The 20645-nt window shown below is 41.4% G+C and overlaps 1 protein-coding gene across 1 annotated transcript in view; it reads left to right on the top strand.

Annotated features, from left to right (window-relative positions):
- Positions 1 to 20645, top strand: part of ITGA9 (integrin subunit alpha 9) — a 291590-nt gene that overhangs the window by 51326 nt on the left and 219619 nt on the right. The window contains exons 10-14 of the mRNA XM_077809245.1: positions 999 to 1104; positions 2351 to 2445; positions 5564 to 5654; positions 6204 to 6249; positions 10317 to 10471. Of these exons, the coding sequence (XP_077665371.1) occupies positions 999 to 1104; positions 2351 to 2445; positions 5564 to 5654; positions 6204 to 6249; positions 10317 to 10471 (493 nt within the window). The remainder of the gene's footprint in view (positions 1 to 998; positions 1105 to 2350; positions 2446 to 5563; positions 5655 to 6203; positions 6250 to 10316; positions 10472 to 20645) is intronic.

Genomic DNA, 20645 nt, shown 5'->3' with positions numbered 1-20645 from the left:
ACAGTGACACAGCTACCGCCACTCTTGGGGGATGGAGTAATTAAGTCGACAGGAGAGCTCTCTCCTGTCGGCTTAGAGCGTCGGTATTAGCGCTACAGTGTAGGCGTAATTTAGGAGTTTTCAAATCCTGTGACACACATCCTGCAGTCTCTGCCCAGGGAAACCTCTGCTAAATTCGGTGGGCGCTTTGGCTGAGTAAATCCTGATTAAGGACTGCATTCTTTGATACAGTATGCCAACAGGACAAGAACTGAATAGTGTTGTTCAATGTATGGATAAACTTAGTGAGCCAAACAAGTCCTCTGGCTGTTGGCATATTGATTACATCATTCATATTAGTCCTTTTTCCTGGGTATAAAGAGACAAAAATTGGGATTCTCAAAAACAGTCAGTACAGCCCTAACCCCGCTTTCATTGAGTTCCAAGGGAGCAGATTTAGACCAAGGCTGAGCACTTTTGAAAATCCCGTGCAGAATTCCTAACCTTGTTCTTAAAAAAGATGAGGTAAGGTCATCACCGGAGGATTTTTGGAGCATAGAGAATTAATTAATATGTGATGTTTCTGTGTTCTTAAAAGCATTCTCTTCTTTCCCGCTTCAGTTCTAAGTTCAGGGGAGTAGTTATCAGCTAGCATAGTCACTTAATTGGTGCCTGTTCTACCATAGTCATGAAAAATCCAGGGCTCTTCACATGAAATCACATACGTGGGTATTCCTGTGGAACATACCTTCTTGAATTATGATATGTGACTAAGGAGTTTGGCCTGCGGTGTGTTCTGCCTAGTTCAAATCAATTTTGGGGTCAATTAGATTGATTGTGTTTAACTTTTTTGTTTTATATATCCAGGCAAGCTGCATTCACTGGGGCTTCTATAGCAGTTCAGAAGTCACACTGCAGTTCTGCCCCAGGTGTTTCCTGAGTCTCGTGTGTTCCGGCAGGGAGGCCCTGTAGCTTTCAACACTCTGTTTTCCTTAGCCTGTCCTATTTCCTCTTGCTAGGGAGTCCTGGAAGAGCAGCTTGTTCTGAACGGTGACAATGCCTACAATGCACACTTTGGGGAAAGCATGGCCACCCTAGGAGATATTGATGATGATGGATACTCAGGTCAGTGCATTTCCATTCTGCCATGTTCTGTTTCTAGCCAAGTCTGGCTTTTTAAAAAAAAATTATTACAGGGACTTTATCATCAAATCCTATTTCAAATTAGAGGTGGAAGCATTATCATTCTAGTTCACATTGGAAAACCTTTCAAATAGATGGCCTGATTTGCCACAGCATTACTCCTTTGGAAATTATCTCTTCTGAAGACTGGAATAATGCTGTGGTGAATCAAGCTCTAGATGCCACTTTCTGGTAAAGCTGTTTTGACTAATTAAACCGAACATGGGCGTAACTCCCCTTGATTTCAACATGAGTTATACCTGGGTAACTTAGGGCAAAGTTGGGCATTTGGTCTATTTCCTTTCTGCTTTTTTTTAAATCCCATTGTATATGTCATTACTAATGACTCTTAGGCTGTCCCTAAACAAAAGGAAAACCACATTATCTTTTGTGTAACATTTGGCATCCTCTGTCTCAAGGCTATTCCCATATCCCATTTATTGGCGTAACTGGGTCTTCTTATCAGAAAATACATTTAACATGTAGTTCTTAATGCCTCTTATTGTATATTCTATTTATTGTCAGTTGCCCCTGTAACCTACAGTCCAGTTTCTTTCATGGGCTGTCTTGTACAAGGTCATACACTGTGATAACAATAGGTGAGAATGGAGTGTTGACACCAGCAAGTTTGCCGCAGTGATTTCTGGCAGACTAAGGACTTCAAAAGGACTGGTTGGCTTAGCATGTGTGTCTGAATATACATCCTCCAAGACACTCAGCAGCCCTTTCGTTCCCCTCTGTGTTTGGAAAAACAACCCACTTGACCTAACTTGACTTTGGAAACTTGGTGTTTCAAACACTGTTGTCACAGTGCAGAGTGGTTGGCTTGTACTCCCTGGGCCAGTGGTGTCTTGATGTGCAATGCTGGTCCACCCAGGGCTGGTCAGATGAAAGGACTGTTAAGTGCCTTTGGAGCAGGCTGGTGGGAATAAACACATTTTTATAACTAAGAGACATGCTTCTTCTTAGATGCCAAAATAGGTATAAATTAAAAAGGAATTTAATGAGCTGTTTGTTAAACTGGATAACTATTTGTAGCTAAGTGTGCACCAGTAATGGCATGATCCTCCTTCTTGTGATGAGTTGTTTCAGCCTGCAGCAGTGGGCTTCTGTAAAAGGATGAAATGGGAAGAGTGGAAAGGGAAAGGACTGTGACATGTTTTCAGTTCACATTCTTTTACATATGCAGATGTCGCCATTGGGTCCCCTAAGGAGGATGACTACGTGGGAGCAGTGTATATCTACCATGGAGACTCAAGTGGCATTGTTCCGCAGTATTCTATGGTAACTTGTTGTTTGAGTCACTCTGTCAGGTCCTGCAGAAATGCGCCAAATGTATGGGTAAAGCATTGTGACAGGAAGCAGTAATCTCTCTGTTCACTACACCGTTTGATTCCCTCTTCTTCTGTAGCTGGTGTGTCTCTGTAGGTGTAGTCTGCATCAATTCAGACTCCATACCTGAGCCTAGTTAGGAGCTGAGACTTCAGCGTTCTATTTTGCACATAGTTTCTAATGACGTTTGGCCCATCCTCTCTGGCCAGGCAAACAATTCCAGAATGGGTCAGCATGAGCCATTTTGTTTGAACCATGTTTAAATACAATTCTCAGATGTAGCATCCTTTCCCATGTAGATGGAGTCTTGGGGAGAGGGTATTTCAGTGACAGCAGTCCTTGGAAAGGACAGACACAGGCACTGGAATGGCAGAGCAGATTTTTGCAGGGGGCGAGTGAGCAGAGTCTGACCCTGCTCTCTTCCCAGCAGGACCAGACTTAGCGAGAAGGAAAAGATTCTAGGGACTCCTTCTGCAGAAGCACACTTGGGTACTTTGAGGTACTCCTTCTCCCAGTAGGAGAAGGTGTCAGGAGAGCAGTCTTGAGGTTCCACTTTACCAAACCACCATGAAGTATAAACTGCCTATGTATTCCATACAGGCAATGAAGTATTAAATATAATTCTAGGGTAATTTAGTCTTTGCATCTTGGGAATTAAGAAGATAAAATCCCATACATCCCATTAAAACATGCCCCATGGTCTTTAATATTTGTCTAGCAAGCTTTTGCAAAGGCAGATTTCGTGCCCCCCCACCCCCCCGGCTATTTGAAGGTCTGATCTAAATATTTTTTGTTGCTGGGAGAGATCCTACATAGTAAACCAATTTAAGCAGAATAAAGGATTTAGTGGTTACAGTGGAGACTCTTTAATAGACTGTAAGGGATTAGTCCTTCTGCCTTTTACTGTATGTACAGTATGCATTGTTTTTACAAAGAGAGTTAAAACAGTTTTATGATACTTCTAAAATGTGATAATTTGTGGCATATGTATGGCTCAGCTTTGCACTCTCTTCTCAGCAATAGTTGCTGGAAGTGGGGATCTTCTCGTTTGGCAGGAGACTCTGGGCTTCTAATCACCTGCATATCCAGATTGGAGTTTTTGTTTTTCATTTTTGAGGAAATTTAGTGCGTTAGAAAGACACATTGACAGTGCTGCAGATTGAAGTTCTTGCTCCTCCCCTCACACAGCAAAGTGGGCAAATACAGTAAACCTGCCTCTCATTCCTGCCTGGGAGAGACCACTTCTAGAGGATTAAAAGACATCCATTGTTCTGTCCTGGTGCCCTTTTCCTTCCTTGGCCTCTCTTTTGAGGCTGCCAGTAAGGATACCAACTGTGGCAGTATTTTTAGAATGTATCCTAGTATCTATCCCAAAGGGACTAGACTGAAGCCACCAATTCATTTTTCATATGCCACCAAACAGCCATTAAATGCTTGCAACTTTTGTTCCTTACCTACCTGGCCTGGATTTGAACCCACCTCCTTGAGGTGAAAGGCTTTGTGTATCCTATTATCATGCCCCTGAGCCATCCAGAGGCCCTGGATTTCCTCCTTTAAACAAGCTCAGAGGGGAAGTGTCCCATATCATATAAATTTTCACCCTTTTCATTCCCTTTTCTACTTTAAATCATTATCTATATCTGTGCCTCACTCCCCCACAGCAAGTTTAGGGGTGGCTCTGAGCTAAAGCAGCTGAATTGGCTTGCAGCATAATGTATGTGCTAAATAAATACTGTCTGTCTAAGCTTCATGGCTTGCTGTTTTCATTCATGGCACTTAAAGGAGAACAGCATTATACCTCAGCATTTATACCGTAATAGCCTGCAGATGTCTGTGGGATATCTGTAGGCAGAATTTACCACCCTATTAGGGACCTCCCAAAAACTTAATCACATTCTATGATGTAAGTGTAATGTGAGGAACAAGTTTCTTCCAATTGCCTAATGTTAACTGCCCTTGAGTGGGAAAGTTTAGCTCTGTTTGTTTTAAAGCATAGTTTACCCTTTAGAACTGGCCTTTAGGATCACAGGTTTGTTTTACAGGATCTCTTTTTTTGACTGCTGTATTGGTTTTGAATTTTCTCTTTTAATGAATTTCCTGCATGACGTTTTGACTACTATTAATGTTGTTGTATGGGCTGGACAAGGAAGTATTGTAGCCTGTAAAAGACCGTGAAGCACCACCAGCAACCCTGTAATAGGACTTTTCCATCTAACTTCTGTGATTGGACCCCTTTTTGAACTCGGATCTCCTTTCTTTTGCATCAGACTGTAATACACAGGAGCCTGTGGGCCATGTGGCTGGCTTGGAAGATGAGGTTTTAATATCTTGATTTGTTCCAGATAAAACATTTGCCTTTTTAACTATTTAAGGAAAGTTCCTGTGTGTTAATGATTTTTAAGAAACCCTCTGGGTTGGGGAGACAGAAATGAGATATGGCATCAGAGCTGGTACCAAATACTGTATGATAGCTCGTGGAAAAACAGAATTTCCAACTGCATATGGCAATGAATCGCCCTCATTTTGACCTTGAACACGTTGACAAACTCTTTTTTAGAGTAAGTGGTCATATTAGATTTGATGTTTCAATTAAATTAACCATAAATTTTTTTAGTGATGCTCCATAAATCTCTTAATCATATGATTGCAGGTGATGGAAAAGGTTATGTGGAATACAAAATTAGACCCTGTCTTCTATAAATAATATATTTGATATGCTGTTCGTTTTTTGTGTGTGTGTGCGTGTATATATCTATCTATCTATATCTATATCTATCTATCTATCTATATCTATATGATTTGTAATTTATGTATTATTTTAATCAACACTAACTTTTAACTCAAGTCAAGACCAGAAAACAATTTCTCACTTAAGAGACCATGGGATTTACACGTATGAATAGGGTTTGCAGGATCATGGTTTGTAAGGTCAGGTTCCAATAGTGCTCTGGTAGTAAAAGGGGGCCTCAATGTAAATGAGAATCGGGCCCTGAGAGAAGAGCCATAAAGTGGTGCTTTATATTAATTTTGATTCCTTTTGGTGATTCCACTTCTATACTATCTGTTGCAGAAACTGTCTGGGCAAACTATAAACCCAATGCTGCGGATGTTTGGCCAATCCATATCTGGAGGAGTTGATATGGATGGAAATGGTTATCCGGGTATGTTTACTATGATTATAACAACAATAAAAAAAGCAGCAGATAAATATAGCATATTAAGTAGTTTCCATATTGCTTACTAAAGCTCCTTCAGATCAGTAACAGGAAAGCTTACAGTGTGAAGTGTAGGTGTCTGTCTGTGTTCCTCACTCAGTGAAAGCTGCTGACATTATTAGTCTATCTCATAGACACCCCAGGTTCAGTTGTATGGGTTTAGAACCTATGATACAGGGCTGAGAAACAAAGTTGATAATTTTAGCTTCCTAGGAAGAAGTTTCGTTTCTGTTTAATGGAAAAAAATTGAGCTGAGATGATACAAAAAGAGAGAACTGGAGTGACCTGAAGAACCCAATTTTGCAGTCCCAGTGCAGGCAAAACAAACGTGATGTATTGATTGGCAGAACTAAGTTGGGAATGGGGAAATATTTTATTTATTCGTACATATTTTACAACTGAAAAACTGTCATGAATAAACAGACTACAAGGATTTGGTTTCTGTGTCCTTCAAATGCCATTGTAACAATAAAAGTTATGAAACTTTGTTTTCAGATGTGACCATTGGGGCCTTCATGTCAGACAATGTGGTGCTTCTAAGGTGAGATCAATTTCTTCCATTTGTATGATGTTTTTCTGGTTCCTGTTTATTGGTTATGTGGTTTCTCAGTCTTCCTACAATAATTTTTCTTTTCTTTTTCATTATGGTCAGAAGAAACAAGTTAGATTATTTTGTATACTGTACCCACTAGGTGTGCATGGTACCTTACAGAATAAATAAAAGATGGGACCCAACCCTAAAGAACTTATCTAATTTAGACACACAGCAAGGGATGCCAAATAAAAAGATGGGTGTTGGTAGTTTGGGGTGAGTAAGGGTTATAGAAATAACAGATTGAGATCTGCTTTTGTTATCACTGATATACACACCTCACAGATTCCTTTATGGAAAGATAATTGAGTTGTTTATATAGTCACTTGAATTTGTGTGGATTTTTTTTTTGTTTTTATCTGTACAAATATTGTTTGATTTAAGGAAACAAAAATTGTGGCAAGAGGGCAGCAATGGATGGTGTAGGAATGTAGCTCAGTGTTGGAAGTTTAGAGGGAAAGAAGTGAGCCTGGAAGGATTTGAAGAAGAGTGAGGTTGCAATGCAAGCAGGATCTGGACAGCTATTTTGAGATGTGCAGGTGCCATGGAGTTGCTTGTTGGTGTTGGAGATCAGGGAAGCTACAAGGTGTGACAAATTGGAAGAGTGAAGAGGATGTAGTGGGGCTAGAATAGTGAGGCATAGGCAGGGCAGAACTTTGAATGTAAGGATGAGGAATCTGAACTTTATGTGGCAGGAGACTGGAAGTCACTGCAAGGACTCAAGGAGGGTATTGAAACAGTTAGAGAGACAGGTGAGGAAGATGTTTTTTTTCTGCATTTTGTTGGGTAGACTTTGAGGGGCAGCAAGTGAATATCAGGCAGCCACAGAGGAGGAGGAGGTGGTGGGGTTATAGTCAAGATGATAAATGACCTGTGCAATGGCTAAAGCTCATGTGGCACAATGTTGAGTGCTGCTAATATAGGTGTCTATCAAATCTCCAAAATCATGTTACTAAATATGGAATATGATACCTCTAATATGGCATTAGAAAAGAGATCAAGAGACTACATCAAGAGGTTAGATTGCTGCAATTTACTGTTCTTTGGGCTGCCCTTGAGAACTCTGGGTTCTGCTACTGACTTGCTGTGTGACCTTGGGCCACTCACCTGAACTTTCATGTCTGTTTTCACATCTATAAATGGGGTTCATGATACTTACATACAGTAGCTCACAGGGATGTAGTGCAGCTTAATTAATTTTTTGCAGAGTACTTTGACTTTCTCAGATGAAAGGTGCCCTTGGAAGAGGAAATTTTTACTTTTATGCTGATTTATATTTTGGGCTATTTTTGCTAATAACTACATTCTGAATAAACACTCTAATGTTTAATAAAACAACAGTGTCAAGAACTGGATGGAACAGTCATTTGAAGCTTTTGTGGAATGGTCATTTTAATAGAAGAAATATGGGGCTGGAGAAATAATTAAGAGTTGTGGAAAGAGTCTATCCCCCAATGTATCCTTTTAGATACAGGAAAGCCCTGTTTCTGTTCAGTAGAAAAAATCCTGTTGACTTCATGGTGCAGGTGCTGTGTTCTTTGAGAAACATTAATATTCTGTTGTTACTCAGACAAACAGAGGAAGCCACTAGCTTTTTCATCAAATGTTGTGAAACATCAACAGATGGAATCTCTGAGCTCTGTTCCTCAGAAATAACTTGAAAAGGAAATAAAGGTGCAAACGCTTGTGCTGCTTTAGTGTTGTTGTGAAGAGATAAACGGGATATAAGAACCACATGGGCCTAGAACCAGGGATTGCAGGTTTTAAGGGAGGTGCCTTGTTGCCACCACAGGCCCGGCATGTTTGCCATCAAGAGGACCTGAGAGACTAAGCCCTGCAGGAAGTTCTACTCTAAGGGGCATGTGCAACAGCCCTCTGTGATTCTCTTGGTTGGGTGGCACTCCACCTATAAACCAGGGAGCCATTTCAGGGAGTTGACTGAAAAATGCAGACCTCCAGTGTGTGTCTGCCTTAGACGTCACTTTCTGTGTCTTGCCTTGATTCCGGACTCCTGGCTTTTGGCCTAGGCTGGGCTCCCAACCCTGGTCTTGGTTTACTGTCTCTGACTTAAGATCATTGCTGATTATGGTGAAAGACACTGGCCTGGCCCATCCCCAATTCTTGCCTCATGTTCTCAATTTGGTAACAGACTCTGAGTTTGTAGTTTTGACCTGGCCTGGCCCCAGATTGATCTCTGACCTTCAGATCCGATACTGAGCAGCTCACTCCATGTCCACAGGCCACACACGAGCCAGTCCCGATGGTGGAAGATGTCTTGTGACATCACCAAGAAAATATACATACTGTAGCAACCTGAATCCAATCACTGAATTGGTGCCTGTTTATTTCTTTAGAGATTAGTGCATTATGGACTAATCATGTGTCTAGGCTAACTAATTACAGCTACTGCCAGTCAGGGAGTGTGCTGTGCTTGCCGTTTGGATTCAGATTAGGGTAAAGGAAAATACTTTTTTCCCCAGTAGTTCTTGTAAATTCTTTTGGCCAAAAACAATATATGTCTTGCCAAATGATATTAAAAAGCTTTTGTGGAAGCCACTTTGATTTGGGGCTGATGATGGTGCCTCTGTGTGTGCATTGCAACTTGATATATACCCATTAAAAAGGCTAATTTGAAAGATATCATGCAGTGCATAGCTTTCAAAATAGTATGTTTAGGTAAATATACAAGTTAATCTATTTTACCCCCTCCCCAAGCATCTGAGTGCAGGCACTTCCATGATGTGAGATGATCCTGGGAAGTTTGCTCTTTCCTCTTTTCTATGGATACCAAACTCCCATTATTAGTTTTAGATACTGTTAAGAGAGACTGAGTTGCCATCAGAGACTGAGTTGCTCCCGTTGATAAGTGCCTATAACCACTAGCACAAACCACAGCCCCCAAATGTAAATGGCTTGTAGAGTGAGTCCTAATGTTGTCTGCTCCTATGCAGTGCGTGGCTCCTGAGCCCACCTTAGAACTGAATCTGCTGTTCGCTGCACATTTTTGGAGTGTGTGGGAGGTTTATTACTTGAGTTACCTTTGGAATAATGTATTCGTACTTAAGAGCTGCAGAACTGAAAGCACTAAGAATAACAGTTCATGCGTATTGGGCTCTGATCCTGCATTGAAACTGATTTTCATTGCAGGACTGGGGCCTTCATTTCTTAACCCCTTGCTCCAAGCCTTCTGCACTTACTGGGTCACGTGGCACAGAAAACCAATACCTCGCCCTCATGGCCCTGTGATTGAGGCATGACTCTGGCTGAACTCTTCTTCAACCTGAAATAACCATAGCAACAGCCCAGGTCATAGGCTGCAAAAGTGGAAAGCTGTCATTCGTAACACACGGGGAACTGTCAGAACTTAATTCAGTGAAGTCAAAGGAGGACTGTAAATTGCCAGTGCATGGCATGGGGGAATTAGCTGAACATTTCCCCACCCTCCATGGTGGGAGTGTAATGCACCTAACGCATCTGGCACTACTAAGAAAAATTACCCCACCTTTGTTTTTCCTCAAGTTTAGCTTAATGAATGCTGCTGCTAGAGCATTATATGGAACATTAGTGTTTGCTTACCCTTTCCTCCTGGCCCCAGGCCGTTTTCTCTTCTGAGCTCCCTAGCCAGTGAACATGCCTAAGTGAGGTTATTGTCTTCGGTCTCTAATGCGCTAATCTCATTACCCTCCCCTCTCATCATGAAGTCTCTAATACACCTTTGACTAGAGATTATTTATTATTGGTCACATCTGGTCATGCATGGTGTGCTCAAATATTGGAAGTACAGTTTATCAACAAAAATCTGATATCTCACTTCAGCCACTGATATAGTAGGATATGGGTCTCCCTTGCTGGCTGAGGGAAGTGCTAGAAGAACGCCGAATCTGTTCTAAGGTTCACAGTGTTGTTTTTTAATGTCTACTTGATACCAAGTGTTTACCAATTTTGCTTTATTTTCATCTGGTTGAGAAACATCCCTCTGAAGCCAAACTAAATTATACTTCTTCATTGGTCTCCAGATCTAGACCTGTCATTACAATGGACCTCTCCATTTTCCTGCCAGCTTCCATCAATATCACAGCTCCCCAGTGCCATGATGGCTTGCAGCAGGTGAACTGCCTCAATGTCACAGTCTGCTTTCTTTTCAACGGCAAACGTGTTCCAGGAGAAATAGGTAATGTGTGTCCATAAAATGGTTCTCATGCCATATGTAACTCTAGAGAAGGCTGGGTTTTAGTGATACATGAGGCGTGCTTAAAGGATTCCTCAGTTTAATTGCTGACACCAATTGCTGCTTTGGGCAAATAATTTACAGTGTCTCAGTTTATTCATCTATGCAATGGGTATAAAATAAAAATTCTTACTCTACTAACAAGGATATTTTCAAGCTTCTTTAATATTTATAAAGAGCTTTGAGAATCTTGGATGAAAGGAACTGTGTAAGTACAAAGCAGTATTATGATCATGTTGAAATATTACATATATCTATTATATAATAGGTACATATAATGCTTTGTGTGTGTGTGTGTGTATGTATGTATGTATGCATAAATAATATAATGCTGTGGTATAGAGTTTGGACTCGATCATGCCATTTTGGCACTGTCCAGCACCGGAAGTGGTGTGGAGCTGTGCTGCTCCAGAGGGAGCAACTTTTATAGGGCATATTCATATTTGTAGCATATTCTCCTATGTGCCTGGCCAGCAGAAAGAGGGGGCACGCCATAGCTCCACCTATTCCCTGCCCTCTTTGGAGTACCTTTGGAGTGCCTGTGCTTCCCTGGCTGTACAAAGTGAAATTCTTCTTGGACCTTATGTGGGCCACACAAGGGGCGGACGGACTCTTTATTCCCTCCCCTGTACTGTGCACAAGTAAGAAGCAGCTGCTAGCCACTAGGGCTAGCCAGGATCTACCCCATTATCACCTGAGTCTGGGATAGTTAAACTTCTCAAAGAGAACAAAATTGCTCAAAGCTTAATCTCTTTTTGGGTTCTAAGGCCAGGGTACAAGGCTAGGATTTGTATGGCTGAACCTTTCCCTTTCTTAAGAGTTCTTGCAAAATCCCACAGATTAATGTATAGTTCAGCAAAGCACTTTTATCCAGATAGGATAACTCTGGTTGATCCAAAAATGTTAATTCCCATTTTAATTCCCATTTTCTATTTTAGGGTAAAGTTTTTAAAAGGGCCTAAGTCCCATTTTCAAAAGTGACTGTAAGCACCTTGTGGCCTAAATCTCATTGGCTTTCTTAGCCTCCTGAGTGTCAAAGATCGCTTTTGAAAATAGGCCTTTGGCCCTTTTGAAAACTTTACCTTGGTTCTCAGTTTGTATAGCTCTACCGGGTGTTAAGAAACAAACTTCCCTTTCTCATTCAAGTGCATTCTCATATTTCTGGAGGGAACTAATCTTCTTGCAGCATACCACAGATGAGAGCAAGTTTAATTTCCCTGAATTATGATACAAACCATACCCTGTTGTAACTTACTGCAGTTAAAAGAACATTTGAATACTTTTGGCAAATGTTACCCATCCCCTAGTAGAGTTCTTTGTTAAGTAGATAATGATAACTCTCAGACGTTGTCTTTTTAGACAATGCATCTTATCGAAGCAATTTATTAGAAAAACATAGCCAGCATTATCTAACTGTGTAAAAACTTCTTGGGATACAATTTGGACACACTGCCTCAAATAAGCATTTAATTTAGCTTATACAAAACAATGCATTTTAATTTCTTACAGGTTTCCTAGTAACAATATTTGGGAGGGGGCTAGTGGTAATGTGACACCTCTCACATAACTGGTTAAATCTTAGAGAAGGGGTTAATTAATACCAAAAACTGCTTCAGCTAAATATGTTTAGATTCAAAAGTCTTTCGACCCAATTTATGCATTAAAACATATATATGGGAGATGAGTTAATGTGTACAGCACCTAACACAATGGGGTCCTGGTCTATGACTAGCGTTCCTAAGCGCTATGGTGATACAGATAGGAAATAATTATATTATGTATCGGAGCCTCATGGGCAAGGTTTTCAAAAGGGACTAATGATTTTGGGGTGTCTCAGTTTTAGATGTCTTTAAAGGAAGATATACAGGAAGTTGGTGCTCAGCACTTTTTGAAAGTCAGACCCCTATAGGACATCTGAAGTTGGGCACTCAGAATCACTGGTCTGTTTTGAAAATTGTGGCCGTTGTACTTATCTCATGCTGTCTAGAGTGGCTCACAACCGTGAATGCTTACTTCAGGGCAGACGGTCAAAACCAAGGCAGATACCCCAAACTGGTGGTGTGTTCTATCATTACATTTCACCAAGCCAGTAACAAATGTGAACTCCTGGACCGCTGTAACAGCCTCGAGAGTGTAAGGGGACTGTCTAAAACTATCTTACAAGCTGGACTTAATGATAAATGGTCATTTACATAAAAAAATCACAAAATATTCAGGTTGCTTCCGGTCCCAAGAGGTCAGTCACTTACCCCAGATCACTTGGTACCTTGGAACTTACACTAAAGACCATGTCTGTAGCCAGTCCCGTAAGAAACGATCTAACGTTTAGTAACTAGGAAAATTGAGTTGTTTACAGGTTAAAGCAAACATACATACACACAAATGAGTTACCATCTCCGATTCCTACAGATGTCAGAGATGTGGTAATCTATCAATTCAAAAATGTCTTTCAGGGCAGATCCAGGGGTAGCCCAAGGGGATCTCTGCCTTCATTTAATGTCTCTGGCCCTGTGAGAGTTCAAACCAGAAAGAGATGAAAAATCTTCATGTTAACTGCTTTTATTTCCCTCTTCCAGCATTCAAATCGATGAGACAAGGCCTTCTGCACATAATTCTCCGTGGGTCGATGGGGCAATGAACAAAGTGTTTGTCTTATGGCCGACTTAATTTTTGATAGTTCTCCTGAGTGAGTGGGGCAATTCCCGTGCTTGGGTTCACAAATTCAGAAGAAACATTTTCACAGTTATAAAGCAAAGCTTACATGTTTTCTTTTAGCATGGAGTACAGATTAACTGAGTGAGATTAATGCATGTAGCAGTTTACAAGCATTTCATAATGTAAACACTAAATGCATTCTTATAAGACTAATACCTCTTTTGAACAAAACTAACATAGCTAGTTTGGTTTCCAGCTATGGGTTTGTCAGGTCTGAGCTAATGCCTATAGCTTTGGCTAGAGCTGCCACTTGGTTTACCAGCGTCACATCTGCATGCCACAGTTTTACAAGTCTGTCCTGAACATGCTGTCACTATCCTATTCTTTCTATTATAAACTCGTCTCTAAAATGTTTATTTTAATGTATTGCTATTTAATTCAGTGACCCATAAAGAAAATCTGTCTCCAACTTAATTGGATTGGTCAAAGAAATTTTAAATATGGACCTTTTTCTCCCCGTTTTTTCCAGCACTATCTGCAGGACTACTAGGACTTTCACAGCTATTTGTAGACCAGTGTTTATTTCCACAGTGTGCTGTCTCATTCGCAGAGTACAAATCCCATCTATTTTATGGGCACTTTGTGCAGACTGAAATCTTCAGCGTCTTTTTCAGCTGAAGTAGTTAGGGCTGAGTTAAAGAGGCATAGGATAGTGAAATGTGTTGCTTTGCATGGTGGGGCAGTCATTGTCTGGCCGTTCTCTTTGCTGCAGCATGCGCTAGAAGGCTAGGTGCTTGGTTGTATTTCATACCCAGACAAAACATTACCTCACAGGGTTTTGGATGGTCAGAAATAGGAAACTTTTTTTAGTTATTTGTTTTTCATAAATCCCAGTGTTTGGTTGAGGCTCTTCCTCGCTTCCCTCGTTGTAACCAGAAAGCTGCTTCAGGCATGGCTTTGGTGTTCCATCTTCCAGTGCGTTTTGGGGCCTCCATTTTTTCTATATAGTCATGAGCAATTCCGCATTCGATAGTAGCTACCGTTGCTTTCCTTATTCCCCAGGTGACAGAGAAAGGGAACAGTTTTCTTTGGGAAGTAAGGGCAATATTACTGCATACATTGTTAAAAGGGGAGGAGCGTAAAGAATTGGCAGATACCTGATTCCCCCTTTTTGGGTTTGCCTTATCTAGTCTAGAAAAAGGTTGAGTTTAGGTCCTACCAAAGGCAGGTTTACAAAACAGAAGTATATTGCTATAACTACATCCCTCAGGGGTGTGAAAAATCCACCCCCCTGAGCGACATAGTTATACTGACCTAACCCCCAGTGTAGAAAGTGCTATGTCGACAGGAGGTGGATTAAGTATGCTGTAGTGCTGTATGACAGGTTTCAGAGTAACAGCCGTGTTAGTCTGTATTCGCAAAAAGAAAAGGAGTACTTGTGGCACCTTAGAGACTAACCAATTTATTTGAGCATAAGCTTTCGTGAGCTACAGCTCACTTCATCGGATGCATACTGTGGAAAGTATAGAAGATCTTTTTATATACACAAAGCATGAAAAAATGGGTGTTTACCACTACAGAAGGTTTTCTCTCCTCCTACCCCACTCTCCTGTTGGTAATAGATTATCTAAAGTGATCACTCTCCTTACAATGTGTATGATAATCAAGGTGGGCCATTTCCAGCAAAAATCCAGGGTTTAACAAGAATGTCTGGGGGGGGGGGGGATAGGAAAAAACAAGGGGAAATAGGTTACCTTGCATAATGACTTAGCCACTCCCAGTCTCTATTCAAGCCTAAGTTAATTGTATCCAATTTGCAAATGAATTCCAATTCAACAGTCTCTCGCTGGAGTCTGGTTTTGAAGTTTTTTTGTTGTAATATCGCAACTTTCATGTCTGTAATCGCGTGACCAGAGAGATTGAAGTGTTCTCCGACTGGTTTATGAATGTTATAATTCTTGACATCTGATTTATGTCCATTTATTCTTTTACGTAGAGACTGTCCAGTTTGACCAATGTACATGGCAGAGGGGCATTGCTGGCACATGATGGCATATATCACATTGGTGGATGTGCAGGTGAACGAGCCTCTGATAGTGTGGCTGATGTTATTAGGCCCTGTGATGGTGTCCCCTGAATAGATATGTGGGCACAGTTGGCAACGGGCTTTGTTGCAAGGATAGGTTCCTGGGTTAGTGGTTCTGTTGTGTGGTATGTGGTTGCTGGTGAGTATTTGCTTCAGGTTGGGGGGCTATCTGTAGGCAAGGACTGGCCTGTCTCCCAAGATTTGTGAGAGTGTTGGGTCATCCTTCAGGATAGGTTGTAGATCCTTAATAATGCGTTGGAGGGGTTTTAGTTGGGGGCTGAAGGTGACGGCTAGTGGCGTTCTGTTATTTTCTTTGTTAGGCCTGTCCTGTAGTAGGTGACTTCTGGGAACTCTTCTGGCTCTATCAATCTGTTTCTTCACTTCCGCAGGTGGGTACTGTAGTTGTAAGAATGCTTGATAGAGATCTTGTAGGTGTTTGCCTCTGTCTGAGGGGTTGGAGCAAATGCGGTTGTATTGCAGAGCTTGGCTGTAGACAATGGATCATGTGGTGTGGTCAGGGTGAAAGCTGGAGGCATGTAGGTAGGAATAGCGGTCAGTAGGTTTCCGGTATAGGGTGGTGTTTATGTGACCATCGTTTATTAGCACTGTAGTGTCCAGGACGTGGATCTCTTGTGTGGACTGGACCAGGCTGAGGTTGATGGTGGTATGGAAATTGTTGAAATCATGGTGGAATTCCTCAAGGGCTTCTTTTCCATGGGTCCAGATGATGAAGATGTCATCAATATAGCGCAAGTAGAGTAGGGGCATTAGGGGACGAGAGCTGAGGAAGCGTAGTTCTAAGTCAGCCATAGAAATGTTGGCATACTGTGGGGCCATGCGGGTACCCATAGCAGTGCCGCTGATCTGAAGATATACATTGTCCCCAAATGTAAAATAGTTATGGGTAAGGACAAAGTCACAAAGTTCAGCCACCAGGTTAGCCGTGACATTATCGGGGATAGTGTTCTTGATGGCTTGTAGTCCATCTTTGTGTGGAATGTTGGTGTAGAGGGCTTCTACATCCATAGTGGCCAGGATGGTTTTATCAGTAAGATCACCGATGGATTTTAGTTTCCTCAGGAAGTCAGTGGTGTCTCGAAGGTAGCTGGGAGTGCTGGTAGCGTAGGGCCTGAGGAGGGAGTCTACATAGCCAGACAATCCTGCTGTCAGGGTGCCAATGCCGAGATGATGGGGCGTCCAGGATTTCCAGGTTTATGGATCTTGGGTAGTAGATAGAATATCCCAGGTCAGGGTTCCAGGGGTGTGTCTGTGCGGATTTGGAATTCATTTGCAAATTGGATACAATTAACTTAGGCTTGAGTAGAGACTGGGAGTGGCTAAGTCATTATGCAAGGTAACCTATTTCCCCTTGTTTTTTCCTACCCCCCCCCCCACCCCCAGACGTTCTTGTTAAACCCTGGATTTTTGCTGGAAATGGCCCACCTTGATTATCATACACATTGTAAGGAGAGTGATCACTTTAGATAAGCTATTACCGGCAGGAGAGTGGGGTGGGGGGAGAGAAAACCTTTTGTAGTGGTAAACACCCATTTTTTCATGCTTTGTGTGTATAAAAAGATCTTCTACATTTTCCACAGTATGCATCCAATGAAGTGAGCTGTAGCTCACGAAAGCTGATGCTCAGATAAATTGGTTAGTCTCTAAGGTGCCACAAGTACTCCTTTTCTTAGTGCTGTATGTGAATTCAAGACCCTAGCTAATTTTAAGCTAGCTAAGCCTAACCTTTAAACTATGTTGCCTAGTGTGACAGGGTAGCAATTCTAGCTTGATGTTACCAGGTTGAATTACAGTTTAGGCTGGAGCACTGTTCCTGGCCTGGGTGTGGCCTTTCCCTGCATAATACACACACGTCTGAGCACACTTGCCAGCATACTTCCAAACAATACCCCTTTCCCAGCTGAAGGCCCCGAACAGGAAAATGGAGGCTGCTTGGGTCTCCCATATTTCAAGGCACCGTGCTACTTGCCTAGCCACTGGCAAATGAAAGGAAACTTGCTATGCTCGCAGACAGGATAATTTATTTATACAGACTAAAAAAATACCAAGCTACCATTTAATTTAAAAAAAAAAACGCTTTTGTGTGAATTGGATGATTTTCCGTGCTTCTAAAAATGACAGGTTATAGGGCTGGCTGGAGCTAGGCATTGTGTACACAGATGCTGCGGAAGCTTCTTCACACAGCTCAGTCAATGCACTTAACTTCTGCCCTGCATCACCCCATTCTAGTCCACTGCAAGAGAATTCCCTAGGTAGACACAGCTGATTGTGCCCAACTCTAGCGTGGTTTTGCGGGTGGAGCTACGCTTTGTTTGAACTCGTAATTGGTGCACTTCAGGTGATTCCGAGTTTCTCTTCAGTTTGGATAAGCCGCCAGGGTTTAAGATACTCATCCACGCTCTCCAGAATTTCTGAGTCTACAAAATTGGGTTTGTCTTCATCATCTGCAGCCTGCTTCAGTTTGGGCAAGAAATACCACAGACTTTTTCTTTCTGCCTCTTGTTACTTCCACTTAATGTGCATGCCTGGGCCAGGACCGAAATCATGTTACTGAGTGCTGTGGAGGCAATGCTTCTGTGAGGCAAGTAAAGGAGGGCCCCACAGAGACCGCTCTCTAGTCACCTACTCTGCAGGGTGTTGGCAGCAATAGAGGGCTTCGAGAGGAAGAAGTTTGAAGTAGGGGGAAAAAAGAGATTCTTTTCCTTAACGCAGGCCCTAGACATTGTCATCTGCTGGCGCATATGATATAGGGGATGTGGTGTATGCAGCAATGAAATTAGAGTGCCTTTGTTTTTTGAGCACTGCACCTTTAGATGTTTAAGAATGTTCTCTGTGGGCAAAGTTTGACCCATGAGCCATTTTGTTCTCAGGGTTGCTGAGGTCCGTTTCAGAGGGACACACATGCATGCCTTGTGGGGACTTTAAGGGTAACACTAACAAGGAAGAAGTAATCTAAAATACGTGATGTTACACTGAAAGCACGTGTTTTGCTGCTTGTAACAAAGTGGAGCAGGGGTACCTAATGCAGTTCTTTTTAGCGTACGTGCACTGTGACCAGGACTGATCACCGAATTTGGTCCACTGGTTGGATCATGAGCTTTCCCGGGTTGGGCCAGGTACTGATGGGGAGTGCAGTGTGAATGCTGATCTATGTCCCCCCCACAACTGAAGTGTGTAAGTGGGTATGTGACACTTGAGAATGAAAATCATGCAGTGTCTCCGCTACTCCTTATTCAGCAAGTATCTAACTATGGCACTTATTGGGACATTGAGTCTGCTGTACTGGTGAATGGCCTTGTTTGCAAATGAACAAAATATACTGCTGAATGCCGTTTTATCCAACCTTTATAGAGATTAGGTTTGAGTTCTGGGGAGAGGATTGGTCATTTCAAAATTTAATCTAAACCGATTGCATGCATGTCAAATTTTTATTAACTTCTGAAGTCAAAGACCAGATCCCATAAACATTTAAGAGCATGCATGTGTTTGAGTACCCTGGCAGACTCTGAAAGGTTACTAGTCAGAGTTAATTTAGTAGCAAAAACTTACTACCCAATACTCAAAGTGAATGGGAATAAATTAAATCGCTGAGGGTGCTTTATGAACTAGTCAGTTACTTTCCCACCCTGGTTCCTTTTTTAGTTTTGAAGCAAAAAAGAAAAAAAATCTTGTTTATAGTATTTCAGCTTTTCCACTAATGTGACATCATTGGATGTAGCATAGGAATAAGTTGCCAAAAGAAAAGGGAAAAAGATGTGAAATGTGCTATTTGAAATGTATTAATCAAAAACATCCACAGTTGCTATAGAAGGATGGTAACTGGAATGGTTTTGTTTAGAGGCTCTGTGCAGTGTTCTTATTAATATTTGGGTTGCATATTATGCTGTTCATCTAGACAGGAGCTTCTAAATGTTACATTTCTACTTGAGAATTTTAAAAGGTTTAGGAAACACTCATGAATTGAACTTAGGTAGCCATTCTTATCTAGCTTTACATCACTGAGGTCTAGGGAGTTCGTCCTGGCCCCGAGGCTGGGGAGGAGTGTCTGCAGTGCCTTGTTTACTGCCTGCACAGCTCTTGGATTTGCCCACAGATTTTCTTGTCTTTTGCAGCAACAGTTGTTCCTGCAGTTGATATCATAGCTGTAGTCTCAGCAAAGGTAGGCGGGAATGGTCTCCTAAGAAACGAAAAAGAGGAGACAGGATTGGGTATGGGGTCTGTACAACCTAAAACCAAAAATGGATTTTTTTTGTCTTTAAAAATAGGCCAAAATGTGTGTCATGCTGGATCTTGCTGAGTTGTTGGGCACACACAACTCCCATCAGCTTCAGTGGGAATTGCGGTGCTCAGCACCTCACAGGATCAGATCGTTTTACGCAAACTGTTTTAAAAGTGATTTTAAAGTGGTACAGAGGGTTGGAGGGACACACTCTTATTTTTGTTTCAGAGTAGCAGCCATTTTAGTCTGTATTCGCAAAAAGAAAAGGAGTACTTGTGGCACCTTAGAGACTAACACATTTATTTGAGCATAAGTTTTTGTGAGCTACAGCTCACTTCATCGGATGCATCTGATGAAGTGAGCTGTAGCTCACGAAAGCTTATGTTCAAATAAATGTGTTAGTCTCTAAGGTACCACAAGTACTCCTTTTCTTATTTTTGTGTAGATCAGGCTTATTTTGGTTTAGTTTCAGTTGATTAGGAATTAATTTAAGCCAAACTGAAATAAGTCTGATTTTAAATTGAAATAAGAATGCCCACAGAGCCTTTTGCACCCGTTTGAAAAATGATTTGTTAAACCGATTCAACTACTGTGTATAGACATGGCCCAAGTGAGGCCAATGACAACAATTGTGTTTTAAAGAGCTCAGAATGTTCTCCTATTTAAAAAAACAAACACACTAATTTCTTCTTGGATTGAAAACTTTTATGTGAAGTTTTTTGTTTAACAATTTTAAAGTCTTTTGAAAAGATTATTGTCGTTTAGAGGTAGTAGTAACAGTTAGCTGGTTTAAATCAAATTTGATATAAAAATCAAAACAGATGTGTACACATTTAAGGAAATAATTAAAATTCTGCTCAGATAATCAGTGTTTGGCCTTATTATGTAATAATGCACAGAAACAGACATGAGCTAACTGTCTCGTACATCACATGCAGACTAATTAACCCGTGTGTTGGTGGTCATCTACTGATGTTCCCTTTATTGTCTTAACATTCAGCTGAAATCACTGAGGACCACATCCTGCAATAGGATCCACTAATATAAGGGCCCCTGTGCTTTGTGTAGACTCCCACTGACTTTAGTGGTACAGACATCTACTAAAAGAAAAAAGCTTGATTTCTTTGCTGGTTCAGGGC

Source organism: Eretmochelys imbricata, chromosome 2, assembly GCF_965152235.1.
Source record: "Eretmochelys imbricata isolate rEreImb1 chromosome 2, rEreImb1.hap1, whole genome shotgun sequence".
Lineage (NCBI taxonomy): Eukaryota > Metazoa > Chordata > Testudines > Cheloniidae > Eretmochelys > Eretmochelys imbricata.
Note: the sequence above shows the minus strand (reverse complement) of the source record. Positions and strands in the feature narration are given on the sequence as shown.